The following is a 21,314-nucleotide window of genomic DNA, read 5'->3' as shown; positions in this document are numbered from 1 at the left end:
AGAGCCTGTCACACAGGCACATCTTGTATAAAATACACACTGGTACATTATGCAGAGCTGCTCGAGGGCCTATTATTCCCTGTCACTGGACGGCATTTAATCTCTCTCTCTCTCATGTTGGGCTATAATCAGGATTATTGATATTCAGCCTTTTATCAGTGGGCTGCTGATAATCTCATTGATGGCTGTCACTGATGACAGTCTCCTGATAATATTTCTCTCTCTCATCTTCATAATTGACGGCATCCTACTATCACATTATCTTAATCTCAGCGTGTGTGTGTGTGTGTGTGTGTGTGTGTGTGTGTGTGTGTGTGTGTGTGTGTGTGCGTTAGAGAATACCCCCTCATCTATATGTCCATATGTGCTACAGGTGCCGTACCTGCTGGGCCGTACGTCAAATTACGCACAGGCATCAGAAAGGGTGACAATGGGTGAATGAGCCCGCACCGGAGCGCAGCGGCCAACGTAAATTATGACAAAAAATCGTGAATAAACTGCGTTTTGCATTCTAACACCTACTGTGGGCTTTTGGGGTAGAAAGGTAGAGTGACATGGCTCAGATCCTGGATGTCGAAGGCGGTGGGTTCGGCCGATATCGCCTGCCTCTTGGTCCGCTGCTGCTCGTGCAGCTCGCTCTGCTTGTGGACCTGCTGGGTTGCCGGTTTGATAACGGAGCGATATTTGTCCAGCTCGTTCTGTAGTCTCTGGATGAGCTCGTCCTTCTGGTCGAGCTCCAGCTCCAGCTCGTCGATGAGCGCGTCCCTCTGGCGCAGCTCCTCGATCTTCTCCTGGAGCGCGTACTGGAGGTCGCGCAAGGTGCCCATTTCCAATCGACTTCCCAATAAGTTTACCGAAGGGAGCGCAGTTGAGTCTTTATCCTCTCTCCTCTACCACGCTGCGCGTAAACTTTATCCGGCATGAACGGCTTCAGAGGATGCAGCCCCTGTCTCTCCGGAGGGGAGGATTCCTCACTCCTCTTCCTCCTCTCTGGATCCAGCGGATGTTCTGGATTTAAGCGAAGGTATGCTCGGTGAAAGCCAAGGTGAAAGCGTCTCAACCAAAATCACGCAAAGTTTCACCTCTCTCTCTCTCTCTCTCTCTCTCTCTCTCTCTCTCGCTCTCTCTCCCCCTCGGCTGTGTGACAGCGGATGGTCTTCCTCCCCGAGTGCGTCAGGCTGCGACCCGGAGAGAGCGCGCATGGCGAGAAGGGCGCCTACAGGAATCTGTGGCACGGTGCAGTCTGACTGCCACTCCAGAGGGAGCCGCGCTTGTCTCACATGAATAATGGACTCAGTGAGAGAGCCACTGCTCGGGGAACCATGTCATCATACCTCCGCAACTCGCCCTGAGGCTGCTGAGTTACAAATAGACGAGCAGAGGAGCCTTAATGGACGCCGATGGTGATGGAAACTTAATGAACCCCAATGTAAAAATAAACAAGATCTACTGAGAGAGGAGGCTCTCTTGCCTTTTTAAATTAAAAATATGAACCCATGTTGGTACGCTCAATACTTCGATTAAAGGTACAGTATGTAGTTTTGGGGAAGACAACATTTTCATCAGAGGTGAAAGATCTTTTGTGCCTACACAAAATAAATAAACAAATGATCTGTTTTCCGGACAAACTGACCTTAAAGGACAACATAATGTCATACTCATTTACTTTGTAAAGTATGATATTATCATACTGGGCAGACCCTGCATATTTCAGTGTTCTGTCGACCCCTATTTTCCTCTGAGAAGAGCTTGTTTAATCAGTTATGCAAAAGATACATATTTGCCAAATTAATAATGTAAATACTGACATTCTGACTTCTGAATTCATTCTCTTAAAACCACACAGCGCCCCTTTAAACTTTGGTCGGCAAATAATGTGTCAAAAAACGGAGAGCAATAATTCAGTCCCTGCCCAGTCATCCACTGTTGTGCCAGATTCCGAAGGGAAGCAAGTAAAGGTGCTGGAGGCAGAAGGAAAAAATAAGACAAAATCATCATACAGACCGTGGAACCAAAGCTGCTGAGGCTCACAGGTCTCCACAGCAGCTCCGCCACATTCCTCATCTAATCTCGTGGACTCTGCTGGTGTCTGTCCATATTATCCCAGTGAGTCATCTGAAGCTCGGCGAGCGGCATTTGGCCTCATGCGCTTTGGACAAATTCAGGAGGATAAACTGCCAAGGACAATCTGATAGGGTGAGGAGCTACTGAGGCTACAGCAGCAATTACTGGGCTGAGAGGATGGGGAGTCAGAGGGCCGACAGCAACCACAAAAGGCAGATTACCTTAGCTGTAAAGATAGGTGTGTTTGGTGTGAGTGCATAAAAAAAGCATATTTTTGCTGACAGGAAGCATGTAAACAAGCCTGGACAGAGACAGCTGGTCCAATAGAAGATCACAGCTGCCCTCTTGTGGCGGGTGAGTGCATCGACACAGGAGAACAACAACAAGGTGGCAAAAATGCCCAGCTCTTAATAATCCAGAAGTGTTGTAGGATGTGTGGTTGCCAGTACTGACATGTACAGTGGTCATGTGTGCAATAAGAGAAAACAAATGCACATCAGTGGCCTTAGCAAACCAATGCAAAACCTGTGTTCAGACGTCACAGAGGTTTAAAAAGGTGTCAATTTCAGTTTGTTCTGAGAATTTAGCAGATAAAGCGACCATGGGAACTGACACTTAACAGACACTGCAGTTACGTGTCTGATAAAACGATTGAAAATAAGCAGTTTTACATGTATTTTATAACTGCAAACACTCTTCTAATAAAGCCAAAGCGTCTCCTTTGTCCCCCAGTTCATTAACTGTATTTTCTTTTATCTCCGTCAAGAGGAGTGCGCAGGGCATACAGCTAGAGTAGCAGCAAACTCTCCATCAGATCCTTTATATAGGACATAGCAGAATATGATGGTTAGAGGCGGGGGGTTCAGGCTCTTCCCCCCCACCGGTCCAGTGTTGCATCCTCACATCCACCCATCATCAAAAGGCCCACCCACTGTCCTTCAAAGCACCTCTGCGCTTTAAATTTCACCTCTCTAACCATCCAGCTCAGCCCTTTTCCTATGCAGATCGATAGAAACAGGATCCGTTGCTCCATGCTGAGGTAATCCGATGAGCCGGGCAGGCCGGCGGCTGGTGCCACGTCCTGACTCTGATGGGGGTCACACGTTCTCCGACCCCTCGGCAGCCCAGCGGTGCAGGTGGAGGCCCTCCTCTTCCTCCAGACACAAACAGATTCACTTCTCTCTCGCTTCACATGTAACTTGTCCATTTAAGGGTTTTGTCTCATCAGCTGACACTCAATTTGACCATTTTCTGAATGAATCCTGTACCTACAGCGAGGCTGACAACAGACGATCAGTGATCATTTCTCTTGAATGTTTTTTTTCTCATTATTTATCAATGAACGTGGCTCATTCATGACCACCATACTCCATTGAAGTCATTTCGCCTCAGGACTCCTTGTGTGGACTTTTTACGGGCACTGAACAGCGGTTAACGAGTGCACATGTGGACCCTCCCTGTCTGCAGCTCACTAAAGCAAGTGAAGAGTGGAAACTGTCTAGCCATCTTAACACAATTAACCCCAATTGTCTCTTGAATAAATTGAGTCAGCAATTGTGTTTGTGTGCCATGACAGGTCATCCATCCTGATGGGACTGTGATAACAGAGACTGAGAAATGAAAATACGAAGACGGAGAGTGTTCAACCTTTTCCTGGGAGTAATTACAGCAACATTCAGCTGAAAAGACCAAAACTAAGTGAGCTGATTCAGGTAGAGGCATCTTAATAAACGCTCAAAGATCATCAAGACTTGATAAAAAAAATAAATGAACAAATGAACATGAGCTATTGGGACAAGAGGCTCTCTTGCTTTTAAAAAAAAAAGTATGAAAGTATGAACTCATTACGGTACACTCAGTGCTTGGATTAAAGGTGCATTATTCGACTTGGGGAAAGAAGTTCAAATCAGAGGAGAAAGAGAAAAGAGAGATATCTGTTTTCATGACAAACTGACCTTAAAGGACAACACAGTTTCAGACTGTTTTACTTTGTTTACATGTGGCGGACCCTGCCACCTTTCTAGCTTCAAACAGGGTTGTGGGACCTTATTTTCCTCTGAGAACAGCTTGTTTATTCACTTATGGGGGGGAACGAATGTATAACCTCATAACTATTGTAAATATTAAATTCAGACTTGGAATTTCTTCTCCAAAAATGACACAGTGCCACAGAAATCATCTGTGTTCAAGTGTAGCCACTGAAACAAATGAAACCCTCAAAAATCCAGAGAAAACATACTGTGAAGCTAAAAACGGGCACCTGGAGGTGATGAAGGAAGCATATGGTCAAACAAAGTGTTTTCTAATGGAGTATTAAATATCCTCAGACATGCACTTCGGGTCCTCAGCGTCCAGCTACTAAAAGCCAATAATGCATCGCACTTCCTCCTGCCTGTGTCCCGGGGGACTGCCATGATGGATCTGATCAATTAGGAGCTCTTTCTGAAGCTCGTCTCGGAGCTGCGTCATTGGCCCCAAGAATGAAAGTGCTGGTCCATTCATGGCAAAACGTCTCCATCTCCCATTTAGAGAGGAAAGGTGGGAAAAAAAAAAAACACAAGCTTTGTGGAGACAGGACACTGCAGTGCACTGTAGTGTGTGTGTGTGTGTGTGTGTGTGTGTGTGTTAGTGTGTTAGTGTGTTTGAGTGTAAATGCATGGTTTAAATCACAGCTGTGCTGAAATGACCAGCTTTGACTCTGGGTGGGAAAGAAACGGTATTTTTTTAAGTCGGGCCACACAATGAAGTATCCGGCTGAAAGAGTCTTACCAGTCGGACTTGGCATATTTCCGAAACGCCTGCCTGGACAGGTCCTGGTGCGTCTGCGGCTCCGCGGAGATGCCCTGCGCCCGGCGGGTCCTCGGTCCGATAAGTTCCGCGCTGGGCAGAACGGACTGACATTTGTGTAATTTCCTCTTCAGTTCTTGAATCTCGTCCTCCCTGTCCGCCAGACGCCTCTCCAAGTCCCGTATCCTCTCCTCTTTCAGCAGCAGGATCTTGGCAAAGTCGTCCTCCAGCTCACTCATGTTGAAAAATCTGCGTTCAACTTTTCTCCGCGATCACGGACGCAGGCGGTGTTAACTCCCAGCCAGCCACTCGCTCGGGTCGTGAAAAACACACAAATATCCCTCTCCCCCCCCCCCACCCCCACCCCCTCTAAAGTACGCGCAGGGTGATGATGATGATGCTCCGAGGGTCCCCTCCACAGCCCACTTGTTAGTTTGAGCAGAAGCGAGCAGGGAGCGGTGTGGAGCGGCGGGCAGCGGACGGTGGAGAGAGCAGCGCCACGCTACAGTCCGCCGAGCCTCCGGGGAGCTGCTGATGATCCTTCATTGAGAAACCAATTACAGCAGCTCTTCCCCTCCAAGGACGCAGGCAGGCCGTCAGACTGGCCACTGAAGAGTCAGGAGAGACAACTCCTGCGCTCCACACTGCGAGCACCGCCGAGGAGGCTCAGGGCTGCTGCCGGCAAATATTTATATTCTATCCGTCTGCACAGTCCCCATCACCTCCACGACCCAGCTATTGTAAGAACACCAAACTATGAATCAATATGACCGTGGAGCCTGTTTCAAGAGCCCAAACAAGATTGGATTTAATTCCTATAATAATCACATTGGGAGAAAAAGGTCTTCATCCCCTTAAAAAAATTTATGTAAAATACATATATCCTCATAATCACACTGAGGTGCAGCCGAGGAAGCACCATTAGCCTGACAGGTGATCACTTTCAATTGATGAGGGCTTACATGTATGACATGTGAAGGTTGTGGTAGTTTTATATTACATGTGCAATGTGTAATAAATGTAGTTGAAAACATACACAAAATTACTGAAATTATCAACAGAATGTGAAGAAATAACAGTGTTCATGTTATTGTGTCCATGTAAGCCTAGAGACCATTTTCATGGAAAACACAGGTAAAGTTAGAACCTTTATGATGGCTGCTCTCCATGTAGGTGAGCTGGGTCCAGACCTGTGTTATCGTGCATGCTGGCTCACTGGCAGGACCGACAGGGACATTTAATAGAGTGGTGCCATTGTTAATGTTATCAGTCACACCTGTGCCTTCCTTGCTTTGACATGTCAAACTGTCCGCTGTGATAAAGGTCCATTTAAGGCTATAACCACTGAAGCTAGCGTGCTAACCAGCTAGCCCCATCCCGGTCCAAAGCTCCTGTGCTAGCAGTGTAGCCTCGACACTAACACTCCCCTGGTGCACAGAGTCTCAATGACTCTTTCTATTAGGAATTTTGGATCCATGGAGATCCATTTAGATGCATTTGTAAAATTTCTCATAAGCTGAAAAAAAAGGCTATTTAAAAATCGGTGATGTCATCACAACGTTAAGTCTCTCTATGGTACTGGTCTATGGCAGAATCTGCGCATATTCAATGTGCCACATAAACAGGAAGTAAACTTTGAAGCCAGAAGAGTCATATAGCCCATGCACCAAGGACTTTAATTATCCCTGGACACAGCCATGGAGACGGTGCCCATGTCACACATGAGGCCAAAATAGCTTGATAAAAAAACCTTGTTTCTTCTCGTAGAGCGTGCACACTGACTTCTGTCAACCAAGTCAGCTAACTTCCAGTGTAGCAGCTGGCTAAGTGGGCTTACTTGAATGGGGTTTTAAAAAAAAGAATCGTACATTATGTGACGCTCCAAAAAATTTATTTAGACACAAATTTAACAGACGCATCTTTCACCATGTTAGCTTATGGGAAAAAGTATTTTTGGCCCTTGTGCATCACCTGAAGATGTAATTACATGGTTTAGCTACTATGAAAACTAGCTTCAAAGCTTGGCGCTTGTTCTCATTGGTTTGATTAGGAGCCATCTTGTATGAAGTTCATCTAGCTCTAAATCTATGGTTTCTGTCAACAGTTGTAGTCTATGCTAGGCAACGTTAGCCTCAATGGATAGAATATTTTGTGTTGACTGGCAGCTCTGCCAGCTGCTCCAGGATGCCTCTCCGTAAGCTGCATGGCTTACTGAGCTAACTAGCAAACGGCAGCTATAGTTAGCAGCAGTTAGCAGTTATTTTTATTTTTTTATCCATTGTTTTTTCTGATGTCCCTCTGTAAAGTGTCCTTGAGTGTCCTGAAAGGCGCTTTATAAATAAAATGTATTATTATTATTACTCTGGTGATATGCAGCACCCTATGAATTTGAGAGGTGGCCAGTTAATTTACATTTCACCTTTTATGTAAAGCATAGCAGAATTTAAAAAACAAAAAAACAACTTTGGTAACAAAAAACAACATGATAATCAGAGTATGACTCATCATCATCACTTTGAATATTAAATTGCTTGTAAAATAAATCGTTTGATAAACAAAGTTAATCAAATCAAATTAGAATTCTAGATTTTACTCACAAGCAAGAAAAAATGCAATTTTTGAACGCTTCCAACATAAAGTTAAGTTAATTGCCCAACACGTTCAGAGTGTGTTATCTTACTGATCGGGCTAATCGGTAATTGTACACTCTGGCATCAACAGTGCTGCTCATCATTTAAACCTCAGCAAGCTGTGCGGTCGGTCTGAGGAGAGTTCAGTCATACATCGTCTCCTCTCTCTGTAATATTTATGTTCAAACCCAGCCCGTCATTTCTATGCACCATATTTCATTCTACTGCCTAAATCTGTTTTCTACTCAATGAATTCATTGAGGGGGGAAAAAAGCGAGCTCATGGCGCTAGGGGGATGTTTCATTAAGATTCAGAGTTAAAAATAGAGTGAACAGATCTTCCCTTTGCTGGTTTAGTTCAACATATTTTCACCCTTGTCTACTGCTTGCCATCTTATTTCTCTAATTGCCTCTTATTGGGTTAGAGATGAATACGTGGTGCTGAAAAGCATAGCTATAAAGGTGTTTTTGCAGAGTTTTAACACACATTTTTTTCTTCCTTTTACCTTAAGGAGAATATTACCGTGATAACTGGTTGTAGGACTTGTGATAACCTAATTAACGCTCATCTGGCTTCGGTTGTCAACTGGAGATTGCATCATGAAATACATATGATCCAGCGGCATATGTGTGTTTCTCTGTGAGTGTGTTTCACAGTTTCACAGTGAGCGGCACGGTGAATGCAATCACCATGTAACGATGAGGTAAGGACTGGGTCGTGCTGTTATCAACGTGGAAAACAGCGATGGATTAATTATGCATGCAGCAGAGACTGTGCCCATTATGACAGTGGTAAATTAAGTGTCACCTTCTGTGGCCCCAGAGGAGGATATGGTTGCACTGAAAAAGCACCACTGACATCATGTTCAAGTGAAGGGCATTCATGCATTTGGACAAAAAGATGCACAAAATCATCAATTAGTTTGGCATTAGAAGTGTCGGTGTGTATCTCTCCCAGGCTCCAGTGTCGGCAGTTTACGTTTTTGTCGAACCCAACCCATCCTCGCCAGAAAAAAACGACCAGCCAAGCATTGTTGGATATGTCTGATTCAGTGCCGTTCACATGTACTTAAATGCCACCTGCCTCCCCAACAGGACCGCAAGGCCGAATTTCAAGAAAGAAACAAAATATCTTGTGTTTTTTACCCCTATTATGTCCACTTGTGTCATTTTCGGCGAGTGTTTTGCTGGCATTTACAGTGCTGCTTTCTGACAGATTGTACTTCTTTGCTCTGCTGCCTGTGTATTTCACAGTGGGAGCGGAGTCCACACACACACACACACACAGAAGAGCAGAGACAGGGACATTACTGGAGTTGACGACAGGATGTGTTGTGATCTGTTGCACCTGTTTTATTTAGGAAAGGTAAAGCATTGTATGCGAGGGTTATATGTTGCACATTTATTTTGATGATAAGGATTTGTTGTCTGAACCAGGAATAAACTTTTTCCTTCTGCCTACATGCCAAACAGACTCTGTTTTTACCTTTCACAATACGAGTCCATTAAAACAGCATACAACATGTTATTATTATTATTCTTATTGTAAAGTTTAGAAGTTATGTTAATTTATCTTTAATTCCTTTTTGAGTTAATTTATTTTTTAATATGTGTTAATGTTTACACAGGTAACTATTTATCTATTCATGTTTATAGTTATAATTGACATATTTTCATGTTTAATTCGTTTCAGTAGCACAGATAAGACAGCTACAGTAATTTGCTGAATGTACCTTTTGGGTTAGCGTATACTCATCTCAGTCCTTCTAGCTTCTGATTGATTAGTTTACTCACATGTGAGTCAGAACAAGGAAGTGCTGTTGTTCTTGTGAAGCTGAAGTGCAGGAAAAAGTGCCGTTTCAGGAAATGATCCGTCTCCATCCTGCTCTTCTTTATCCTTAAGAGTGCTCAAACCACCATACCAAACCCTCATGTTACATTATATAAACTTTTTTTTTTATTTTCTATTTAAAAAATGTTACAAAAATGTCTGTGCATGATGGTAAATGTAGTTCTTAAAGCTTTCCTGGAATTTAAGTGTCAGAGCATTCAGACTTGAAGATCAGTATCAGCTGAGAAAACTGCAACTGGTACGTCTTTACCATAGAGCGAAAAGTCTGCATAGGAAGCAGGATGGGAATGGACGGCTGGGTCGAACAAGCACATTAATTTGACCCAGAAGGCCGCTGTTGGTCCCTGCTGAAAAAAACAGCATAGACCCGCATGATTTATGCGGGTCTATGCTGGTTAGTGCTGGTTTGGTGCTGGTTTAGCTGGTGGACCAGCATAATGAAGCTGGTCCACCAGCAAGGTCCCATTAATTATGCTGGCCTACTAGCATAGTCTTGCTGGTGATGTTGCTGATGAAGCTGGTCACCAGCATCCAATCACCAGCATGGAAACTTCACACCTGTGCCTGAATCCTGTTCAATCAGCATCTTGATCTGCCACACCTGTCAGGTGGATGGCTTATCTTACTGGATTTTAACAAAGGTGTGCTCAACATCTGAAAGAAGTAATTATTTTGTGTACATACAAAAGAAAAATTTTATAAAATTGTTTACTTCAACTTGTGAGAGAAACAGGAGCAACAAACAAAGTGTTGCATTTATATTTCTGTAGATTTAGTGCAGTATTCACAGTTTGTTTCAGCTGCCCTCAAATGACCCCAAAATCTTGCAGGTTTGAAGCTTGTGTTCAATAAACTTGGTGTACTGTGACAACCTCACTAAATCTGTGTCTTGTATTGGACGTTCACAGCCAACTTCACTCCTCCTCATACTCTGCAATATGAAATAAGTTATAGACACATCCCATGCTGGTGACCAGCATCCCAGCACCAAAACACAACATATGCTGGTATATGCTGGTTTTTCCAATAGGGGTGTTCAGTGTGAAAGCAAAAGTTATTTTAACTTTCTAATTTAGCTAAGTTACTTCGCATACATCATGTATCTGAAGTTGTGTATGTAACATAGGTACGTCAGGATGTTGTCCTAAACTTAACATAGTAGTTTTCTTTCCAAAACCTGACAAACTGTAAGCATCTGGCAACGGTCCAATACACCAGTCACTGGTATGCTGCAATGTTGTCTTGGGAATAGACTGGCAATCAACCTGTTCAGTAGATTAGGTTTGACAATGTGTTGTGCAAACCACTGATATGTCCGCATTTGTACGTGTCATAGGCTACAACAATACTTTGTATGACCAGCCTTTGAAATGGGGAAGCGGAGGGGATAGTGGTGGAGTTAGAGGTGGGGAGGATGGCAGAACCAGACAACGTTTGCAGGTGTGACACCACTAGATATTTTTAATGAGACCTTGCGACGTCTCCAGCTGTGTCTCTGATGACCAAAAAAGAGATTTGAAGCTAAGCCATGATTTGTTGGTTTGCAGAAAACGTACATTTCCAACCTTTATTCTGGTGATTGGGTAGACCTATACACACTTATAACGTCATTGCTATACAGCATCGTCGGCCTGAAAGGTGTATCTGTGTTGCCCCCACGCACAACTATCCCCATGTTTACATAGACTGAGTAATGCTGCACTACCAGTTTCAGCTTGTGTTGTCTGAGCTCTACATGGGTCATCTCCCTTGGATGTTATGGGTGAGGTAATGGACAAGTTAACCTCGCGGCACCCAAGAGGTAGATGCTGTGAGCGTGGCTGCTCATGGGTGCCATTGACTTCATGATTGCTGAGTCCGTCTGTGCCGTAATAAAGGTTTCATGTGCTGTCTTTGCAGTGTTTCAAAAGCGTCTCCGGGCAGGAGAGAAGCCGGTGCCCTCTATTTCGCCTCAGGGACAGATCAGCTTACGGAAGAGAAGAGGGCAGACATTAGTCACTGTTTTCCTGTAATATACTCACACACACACACACACATACACACACACATATAGAGAAGAAATAGAGAGAGGTATCTAGGGTATACCCAGACATATGCTTGCACATCATTATCACCCACGCACACGCTTGCATATAAAGATTTATGTAACCATTCACAAAGCTATAATCCCAGCAGACACACAAACACAGTCATGCCAGAAACCATGAAAAACCTTAGAGGGGATTAAAGTAAGTGCACTGGTAGGAGAGGTATGTTGCTGTGTCTCTGGAGAAGCTTTCCCCCTTGAGCCGTTGTTGTCTTTCATACAACATCTGACAGTGCTCTCCGTGTCTGTGCTGCCGTCCCAGTGAGGCACCACCAGCTGGCCGCCTGCCATCCCCGGAGAGGTGAGATGAGCGTCGGGAGGTGGAAGGTGGAAGCAAAAGAGAAAGAGAGAGAGAGAGACATCAACAGGACAGGAGAGAGGCTTCAGCCCAGGGCAATCTATTTCTGAGCCTCTCTGGTCCCATAAAAAAAACTGCAGCAAATCCTGCACTTTAGCATCAATATCAATACGCCGACTTCACATCGCATCGATGCAGTCTCACATCGTAACGTGATATCATATCCAGAGCTGTAGACTGATCACTCAGCTCACACTGGAGATGGATAGAAGCAGAGCTCAGGAAATTGACTTAGCAAACATACTTCCTACATCGCTACTGTCAAAATTTATGGTGAAGATTTTTTTCTACTTTGTCGCACCAATGCTAGGGCTGCAGCAACGATTGTTTTCATTATTCATAACCCTGTCAGTGAGTCTGTCCATGAGGATTCTCCAACAAAGGCGACTGGACCTGTGGTAGATTCTGTTCTAATCAAAAGGGATCCATCCCTCAGCTCTAAGAAGCATTTTAGCATCTTTTAACATATTGTTTTGGTTTTACGGTTTTAACCTCCCTGTTTAGGTTCCCTCTCACTGCAGTCATTAGTGTTGTTTCCAGATACAGCTGGCAGCTTTTTACGTTAAAAAAACAGCATAAAAAATAGCTTCCAGCTATCAGTGAATCTCTCATCTGACTCACTGGATGTATTGTGCTGTTGGTATAAAGTCTGTTACCGGGTGTCGTTTTCAGGTAGATTCCCCCCTTCTTTAAGCTATCTGTGCTATCACCTCCACACATGCCAAACAAGCTCCCCCAAATGCCATGTTGCATGCAGGAGCACCATCACTGCATCCTGGCCTCAGTGTCACCCAAGACAAATGTGATTGGTTAAAACAAACCCAAACATGCCAGAGGCAGGGGAGGTTCTAGGGGGGGCCAACAGGGGCCAGTGCCCCCGTAACTCTGAGTCTGGACCCCCCTGTGGCACCCCCCACAGGGAATCTGCGTCAATAATACAATGACAGATTTCTTGCACTGATTTTGTACTGAAGGGAAAGGTGGAAATAAAGTGTCTCAGCGGTTTACTACCCAATCAAAATTGTTGAAATTGTAAACATTGTTTGAAGTCCCATTTATCCCTTGTCTGCATGAGGGATTTGTCTTTTTGTCCTGGGTTGTATGTGCCCCCTAACAAAAAAGCCAGCCCCAACCTGTCCCCCCTATTAAAACTGGTCTAGAACCGCCACTGGCCAGAGGATTTTTCACCTCTACCAGAATGAGATTTGGCACAGCTAGGCATTTCTTCAGCGCTGACTGGGTTGTGTGGAGGTAGTTTGGGCTATGTGAGACTAATTCATCATTGATTCATAAAATCTATAATATATATATATATATATATAATATATAGTGAAAAATGGCCATCGCAATTTTCCAGGGCTTAACCAAGCAATTCGAAATTGATTGTTTTGTCTGAAATCCAATTATGTTCCATTCAGAAATAATAAAAACAAAAGAAAAGAAAAAGAAAACTCATATCTTCACATTCGAGAAGCTGGAACCTGTGATGGTTTGTCATTTATAGTTTAAACGCTATGTTCACCCAAGATGGCTGAATGTATGGAGCCATTTTTTTCTGTTGCTTTTTTGAGAATGCTTCAGCTATGTTTTGCTGTAAAGCTCCAGAAATGTTTCGTGGACTTTGAAACTTCACATGACTTTCCATCGACATGGGGTCGAGTAGAAAATGACTGAATCTATATTTTGGGTATATATTTTAGTTTTCTATCAATTAACTTTTTTTTCTTGTCTGCGTTAGACCCAATCCAAATAGGAAGGTGTAATTACAAAAAAAAACAAAAAAAAAACTGTACTGTGATCCAAACATGACATGACAGTAGGTGTGAGAACAGATCCTGGGTCTGGTGTTACAGAGGAGAAATGTGTCTGTGAGGTGAACAGGAGGTCAGGGGTCACTGGCTGGAATGCTGCATTCCTGTCATCTTCCAGGTGTGCTGGGTGACGAACATTGTTAATGACTTCAGTCACATAAATGACCGGCCACAAGATTCTGAAACACAGAAAAGGAAAATTGAGAAGACAAAATTCCCAGTTTGACAACACGTGATGACAGAGTTATATACAGAGAAGAGATACTGAAGTTGCTAGCTCTAGCACGAGCCTCCAAACTGACAAAATAACTTAGTTTTGCAGGATTTCTCTCTATTTGATTGTTTTCTGGATTTGTATTGGTTTTATTATGCTGTATTGATGTTGTCCACCATTCACTGATTTGACTCAGAATGGCATCTGTTTTCAACAAAATCACAATTCATTCAGAGACAGGGGTGAAAAAAGACCTGGGATGCCCTTTGCTGATGTAAAGTGAAGTGGCCTGCAATCTTGGCCTAGGGACCCTGTCATGAGCTCTGATCCCTCTGCCCGTCGCTCCACCGAATCTACTCAACATCGTTCCTGTTTCATGTTATTTCGTGGAGAAAATGGAGGCTGTGCCGCTCTGCGCCCGCTCGCTCGAAACAGGATTATTATCTGCTCCTCCATTAATTCGTAGGTGTAATCGAGGTGTCTCTTTTCACGCTTGTCCCACGCCGTCTGACACTCTGACACTCAAGGAGCAGTAAGGAGCGGCTGTGATGTTGTCATTGCAGAAACATTCAAAAATTGTTAACCCGATAAGTATGGTACCCAGTCCACACACAAAACTGCTCCTAATTTGTGGGATAAAGATAAGAGATCAGAGCCTCTTTACCTTGCTCTCAAGTTTTGTTAAATCTGGTGCCACATCTGTTAAAAAAAAAACAAAAAAACAAAACAACCTGAAGTATTGAAATCCCAACACTCATCACCTGATTGATACCCACCTAGAGCAATAGACACAGCCCCTAGCTTTAATGAAAAAGAGACGCGTTACATAAGCTGTGGAGAAACCCTCTCATCTCTCCGGCTGTAAGACAACAAACGGCCATCTTCCCTCCCCAGCTGCTGCACTAAAGCAACAAACTAATATCACGGTGGAGGTGGGATGTAATTGATGGTTCTGTGTAAAAATGAAATGACCCCGTTGATGTCTGGAGCTCACCTCGAGCCTCTCGGCCTCACACGTACATGAACACCGTCTCGCTCGCTCACTCTCTCCATCCCTCCCAGCATTTGTGTTAGCGTGAGCACAAAAGGTCATCCCCCTGCCACACATTTGCGCTGAATAAACTGCCCGAGAGGATGGGTTGCTTTGACTTTTTCTTGGATGTGCTACAAAGCGTGGTTAGTGCTATCCAGAGAAGCCTCTTTTTCTTGCGTAATAAGCTGTAAACACACCTGAGTGATGAGTCACACCATTTCAGAGCCGGGGCCTGCTAGCATGCCTTTATCGGGCTGTTAACAAGGAATGCGTTTAATGGAAGCTGGTTTGAGAGAGCACGTTCCTCCCCCGGTGTAAAGCACACCATATGGAGGCCGTGTGCCAGGTTCTGTCCTGTGAAGGTCAGGGGATAACATAGTGTTCACAGAGCTTTCACATAGTAGATTCTACCCGTGGAAGTTTTCTTGGTCCTCTCTCAAGTGTTTGACAGAGCACACTTTGATACCTGGTTGAAAAATGATTGTACGTCCTGACCGATCCTCTCTCACACTCAGCTCAAGCTTGAAGTATGTTTGGCCCAAAAGAAAAGCACTGCATTAAAAAAAGAAAAAGAAAGAGGAAAAAAAAACGTATTTTTAGGCTGCTTCGTTTCGGGAAGTTTGCAGCAGAAGAACCCCTCTCTGCTGCGGCATGTTTGCAGAAACTGTTTATATTCTTATAGTTTAGTTTAGTTTGGTTTAAGATGGGTTTCTGAAAGGGATCCTGCAACTTCGCAACAACAAACGTCTAATGAGTTTGAAATAACTTGTGTTTTACTCACCACCCAAGTAAAAATCCAAGTTTATCTTGTGTATGAAGGCACTTTAAACGCAAACAGGTTTTTGCACCAAAGTGCTTCACAAAGACAGACATGTGATCAGCGCAATCGCCAGAATAATTGTGAGCCAAGTAAGTTTCTGTGCAAAAAGGAAACATTAAAATTGGGTTGGATTTTCTATTTCTCTTTTGTGTTAAAGCTGTATTTATACCTAGGCACAATAACCACTTGGTTAGGGTTAGGATAGCATCATGGTTTGGTTTGAAATACCTGTTTTGGTCGCTACAAAGTCAACTGGAAATGGTTTTGACGCCTCTTGCCCATTTGGCAGCCTTATTGAATGCAATAAGCCAGCACCTTCCCGACAGGTGCGACAGGGGGCTAATAAGCACACATAAGCACAGTGTGAATGAATGCGGTATGCTAGATTGGCTACAGATGTAAACCTTGGACATATCAGTGGTTTGCAGAAACATTCATTGCTAACATTATATCCTGGGGACTTGTCTGCATTTGTGAATACATACAGGCATAGGGATACATATGTGCATAGTACGGCATGATTCAAATAGAAGCAGGTTTTACCAGGCAAGCATAAAGAAATGGAAGTGCAAAGCAAATGTAAAAGAAATACAGAAAGAAACAAACAATATAAACCACAAATGTAATGAAATGAAGCCAGATTAAGTACAGTTAAAAGCCAGAATAAAGTGGTTGTTGAGGTGCATCTTGTCAGTATCATGTTGTTTCAACGTATATTTGTTTAAGTTATTCTGTCAGTTTGTTTTTAGAGGCATTCTTTTCAGCAGTTTTCAATGAAACTAACCAGGTAAATACAGGGTGATACTGATGATAATGCTGATTATCATTTAACAGAGCTAAATCTATGCACATTGACCGCGGACAAATGGTGTCCAACCCAAACCGCCAACCCAACGCGTCAGTATTTGATGAGACTCAACAATCAACTTTTTTTGGTTCCTTGCACAAAAGGTGGATGTAGATTGAAGTGTCCAGGAAACACTCGACCTAATCGCACATCACTTGTTCGAGTCTCATTAAAAACAGTTCGTTGTGAGGATAAGATTTCTGTTGTTAATTCCCCAAAGGTAATGAGAAGGTCCTCTTACAAAAGAGACCCTTGTAAAGCTTTTACAAGGCACCTTTGGTTAATCTATTCCGCTTCGGCTGAATGAGTCTTATGAGAGGGGGGGAGATGTTTCATGTAGCTCAAATGATTGTTTGTTGTAATTTAGGTTTATTAAGGAGACAAGAGAGGAAAAAGATACAGGCAGCTGGGGAAAGACAAATGTTCTGTTTTCCCTCTCGACAGAATGAATGGCAGCCAGAGTAAACATTAAAATGTAAAACTTACAATAGAAGTAAAACAATTAGAATAACAGACAGATAACATGAATATGGAACAATCATGAGCTCAAACCAAAAACAGGACAGCAGAATGGTAAGAGCAGATGTTAAAACCAACTGAAACATTGAATAATGTTAATAAATAGGGTTTTACCACTTTTTAAAACCTTTTAATCAGCTGGTTTGAGATACTTCAAAGGGAATTCATTACGACACGTTCAACAGCTGTGTTCAAAAAGGACTGCCAAAATAAACACCGATGCTAAACGGTCAAAGTTACCACTCTGATTAATAACGATGACGCCAGCATCCGTGCAGTTAGGAGCAAAACAAATGGAGCTTATGAAAACAAGAAGAAGAGGACGCGTGCTGAGAACCTGACCAATGGCGGCGTCTGAACTGGACCTGTCACACCTCTTCAGTGAGACAAAGGGTTGTGTCTGCTCCTATAGCTCCTCGCTGCCCCGGACATGTTCCTCAATCACTTCAAAGCTCTCTGAGTGTTTTCTCAGAATATGTATTAATCCAGCCCTGACCTGAGCTTTAAAAGCAACATCTCCACTTAATACAAGAGGTCAGCATCATTAGTACTGTTACTGTTAATAGCTCCCTGCATTATGTGTTCATTTGCATGTAAAGACGATAAAGGTATACATGAGGGAGGAGAGATACCCAGTGACACTCAATGATAACCATCATTAATAAATGGTACACTCGCAGTTAATAAACTTTAGTTTATTGTTATTACACTGTAGATAAACTATAAAATGCTCTGTTAAGCATTTATTAAGCAATGTTAAGGTTTACAAACTCTAACCCCATAAACAGCAACCATATATGTAGCTGCCAAATATATGTAGAGGAGGGAAAATAGCATTATTTGCCTCTGATTTGTAGAGCAACATCAAGTGTGAAGAATTAAAAATGATTACGTGAGTGCAGCATTGGAGTAACTGCACTGAAATTCCTCCTCTGACTATCTAGAAGACAGTAGCAGTTGTGAGCTAGAGAAGCCTGAACGTACAGCTACTGGACCCCGTGAATTCTTCAGGCACATGCCTGTCTCTGCAGGGTTCCCAGTAAAGTAAGCAAGCTTTGCACAACCTATAGAGGAACAAGTCACGGCGAAAGATTGGTTGGAGAGTCTTGAGCGAGCCCCGAGAACAGAGCCACAGCACGCCTTCACTTCAACAGGCTTGTAAAAGTCTGCAAAGCTAAAGATAGACACAGGCAGTTCGAGGGACAGCAATAAATCAGTAGGAGACCCCCAGGGCCTTACGAGAAAGGGTCCTCAGATGATCCTCAGCCTGTCACTCAAGTAAGCCCTCTCATGATGTCTAATGTGACCTCAAGACTGGGGCGTGTACCGTCTTTGATTTGTAGCTGAATACTGTGAAGCCCTTTAAGTTGTTTTAATGTTCTAAGCAAATTACTTAAAGATAAAGATATAGATAAAGAGCTCTTTAAAGGGACAGTTCTCCCCAAAATCACACACTGATTTTCATTTGGCATTCTGCTCTGAGAGCACCAAACCAATATCAAAGAACCTTGCCTCAAGTCGCCTGCGTCTCATCCAAAAAGCTGCACTTGAACACACCACAGCCAGCATGCTCAAAGAGAGGAAATGACTCTCCACACCACCAGGTGACAGTAGTCTGTGTTAGTCGTTCAAAAAAAGGATTGTTCTGGACTGCGGATATAAAAACCGTTGTTATGATGAAGATGCATTTCTTTGACAGCAACTTCTAATCAAAGATATGTCTGATTAAAAGTTGCAAACGGCACTGGCGAAGAGTCAGAGGCACAACCCAAGGAGGAACTGCACTAAATAGGTGACATAGTGGATACCAAAGGGACAGGCTCAAGGGGCTCTCCCTTTCTTTTATGCTGTTTCTCTTCTCACGCACATTTGCTCAGCTGAACACAGACAGGCTAAGCAGCTGACTCCACTTGCTCAAATGTCCCAAAAAGTCGCCGACAAGGGCAGACTAGTGCCAACACTGCAGGACACAGAGCAACAACTTGAGCGCCGGACGCTGAACAACAGCCCCAACACTGACCGACGGTCAAGCTGTTATGTTAGCTAGCTTAGTAAACTGGACTCTCATTGATGAGTAAATGCATGCTTCCTTCTGCATGCCGATATGGTTTCCTAGTGTAGTTTGGTCAAAAAGAAAGCAGTTCCTACATAAAACTTCTCACAACAACATGGATTATGTGGAGAAACAGAGTCATGATTTCTATAGAGAGGCACTGCACTACAGGCAGAGTGCAATCTATATGCATTTCAGATTTTGAGATCTTTTGATATAGTAATTTCACCAGGAGAGCCATGATCTGTCTGCATGGTTGATCCCGCCTACTTTGCACCCAAAGGGCCTCCACATTCCTGTCTCAGCTGGACATGCAGCAGGCCACCACCTGCAGCATGTCAACACACTACACAGGGTTAACGACCCCCGCCGTCACTATAAAACTATTTACAGTCACCCTAACTGGAAGGTGCTGTAAAAATAGTGTTTGAAAGCACCCATTTGAGCTGTTAGTGAACACTGTCGGGTGATAAATGGAAGGATCGAACCATGAGAGGCAAAGAGAGGAGTAATGGAAAATGTAAACAAGAAAAAATTAGGAGGAAAAAAACAACAACACAAAGAGAAGAAATTAGACTGTGTTCAGGATCAAGAGCTGCAGCGGATACAGATAGCACAGTAAACGCTCAAAACAAAAGGCTGACGTCTCTGACTGGCATTTGCCCATAGCAGTGCGCGCTAACAGTTGGGGGAGGAGAGACATGTTTTCTTGTCTCAGCTGTCACTCCGGAGCTCATGGTGGGAGAACATGAGAAACAATGCCCACACTCTGCCTCTCAGCCACATCCACGTGCTGAGATGCCCCATCCACCACCACACTGGAACATCTTTTGTTTTCCTCCTTCGCTTCTTTGTCTCGTTCAGATTGATGTTGAGTCAGCGCGGCCCGAATAACTTTGAGTGTTTTCCCAAGTCGTTCTCGGGAAGAAAAAAGAAAAAAGCATCGTTAATTTTCTCTGGCAGCCGAATGCGCTCCGATCTGCTTTGATGTCTGAATCCAGAAACCGTCCTTCAGCAAGAAGGAGCTGCTGGCTCACTGTGGATCACACAAATGTACTTAATGTATTTGCATCACAAAGACAAGAGTGATTTTTACTGAGAGAGAATGAGACAGTATCTCTATTGCTAATTTGCGCTGCGTGGCAGTTGCCTAGTAGCCAGCGACGCCCTCTTCGCTTTCAGTCCACATCACATGGCACCAGAGGAGCCCAACCGAAATAACTGGACCAGCCTCCAGAGGCAACCGCTCACCAGTGTGATATATACGAGCTGAGTGGCCATCTCTTCTCGTGGATCATTGCAGAGCATTAGTGTGAGGGATATTCACCGAAACATTCCTCATAGAAATTTGGATTAATCTTTGCCCTTTTACGTAACACAGACTCTTGTTTTCCACACGAGAGCATCAATGTTCGAAGAAAAGAAAAAAAAAAAAAACTGGTAGATGACTCAGCCCGAAGGAGCGCCTGAAGATGTCTGCTCCACGCTCGGGCCCGGCTGCCGGGAAACACACACCAAGTCTTCATGTTGCATGCGTGATCACTCCTCATGTGCGTGTGCTGCAGTAAATCAGCCATGCAGGTCTCCATTATGGAAACCCTTTGACCTTGTGCATGCTCATGAAGACAAACAGCATCACTCAGTGGGCACGCTCCCCCTGCAGTATAGATTTTCAACTGCAGAGTTTCTCTTACGTCCTGTCAAACACACATTTCATATTTAGAACACAGTCTTCCACTTTTTAAATAGAGGAGCAAAAGGTAAGCGCATGATTACTTAACAAAGGGGACTTTAGAGGATCCCTGCATAAATCAGCTTTTATAGGATCCAATAAAGATGAGACGGCGACTGAAGCTGCTCTACTTTTGAGTGTTTTAGAAGCCCTGAATCGAGCAGCTACAGAGCATCGGAACAAAGTGTTGTCTTCGACCTCAGAGATTCTAAATAACTGTTATCTTGAAGATTGTTTGATGGGTTGAGATCTCTGCAGAGGAGCGTTCTCTGAAGCAGGCAGCGCTCCAGTATTTTGCTCAGGGACACTTCATGCAGGGGTTTTTTTTTGCAGCCCAGCTCTCTATATATGGTCATCATTTTCTCCCCGTTAATGCTGTAATTTACGGAACTAATATGACACCGCTCACAGAGTTAAATAAGACTAAGGAGTAAGGAGTCAGTAATTAACGCTGACATTTCCCTGTTTCCCCATCGGCTGACCAGAACTTTGTTCATGTGTCATAGCAT

At 43.7% G+C, this 21,314-nt stretch overlaps 1 protein-coding gene and 1 long non-coding RNA gene across 4 annotated transcripts in view; one reads left to right on the top strand and one right to left on the bottom strand.

The window, feature by feature from the left end:
• The window catches only part of LOC115597095 (cGMP-dependent protein kinase 1), a 96,090-nt gene extending 90,904 nt beyond the window's left edge, over positions 1–5,186 (bottom strand). The window contains exon 1 of one of the 3 annotated variants that reach the window (XM_030442757.1): positions 4,834–5,186. In XM_030442757.1, the coding sequence (XP_030298617.1) occupies positions 4,834–5,090 (257 nt within the window). In that variant the 5' untranslated portion in view covers positions 5,091–5,186. Of the gene's footprint in view, positions 1–522; positions 1,203–2,004; positions 2,024–4,833 lie in introns of those variants that run through there. The other 2 variants (XM_030442758.1, XM_030442756.1) reach the window with 2 other exon arrangements.
• Positions 915–1,498, top strand: LOC115597096 (uncharacterized). The gene is made up of 2 exons (XR_003987013.1): positions 915–1,024; positions 1,149–1,498. It is a non-coding gene; the product is annotated as an uncharacterized LOC115597096 (long non-coding RNA).
• Positions 5,187–21,314: the final 16,128 nt, after the last annotated feature.

Source organism: Sparus aurata, chromosome 15 (genome assembly GCF_900880675.1).
Source record: "Sparus aurata chromosome 15, fSpaAur1.1, whole genome shotgun sequence".
Taxonomy (NCBI): Eukaryota; Metazoa; Chordata; class Actinopteri; order Spariformes; family Sparidae; genus Sparus; species Sparus aurata.
The sequence above is the reverse complement of the archived record's forward strand: the minus strand, read 5'-3'. Positions and strand labels throughout refer to the sequence as shown.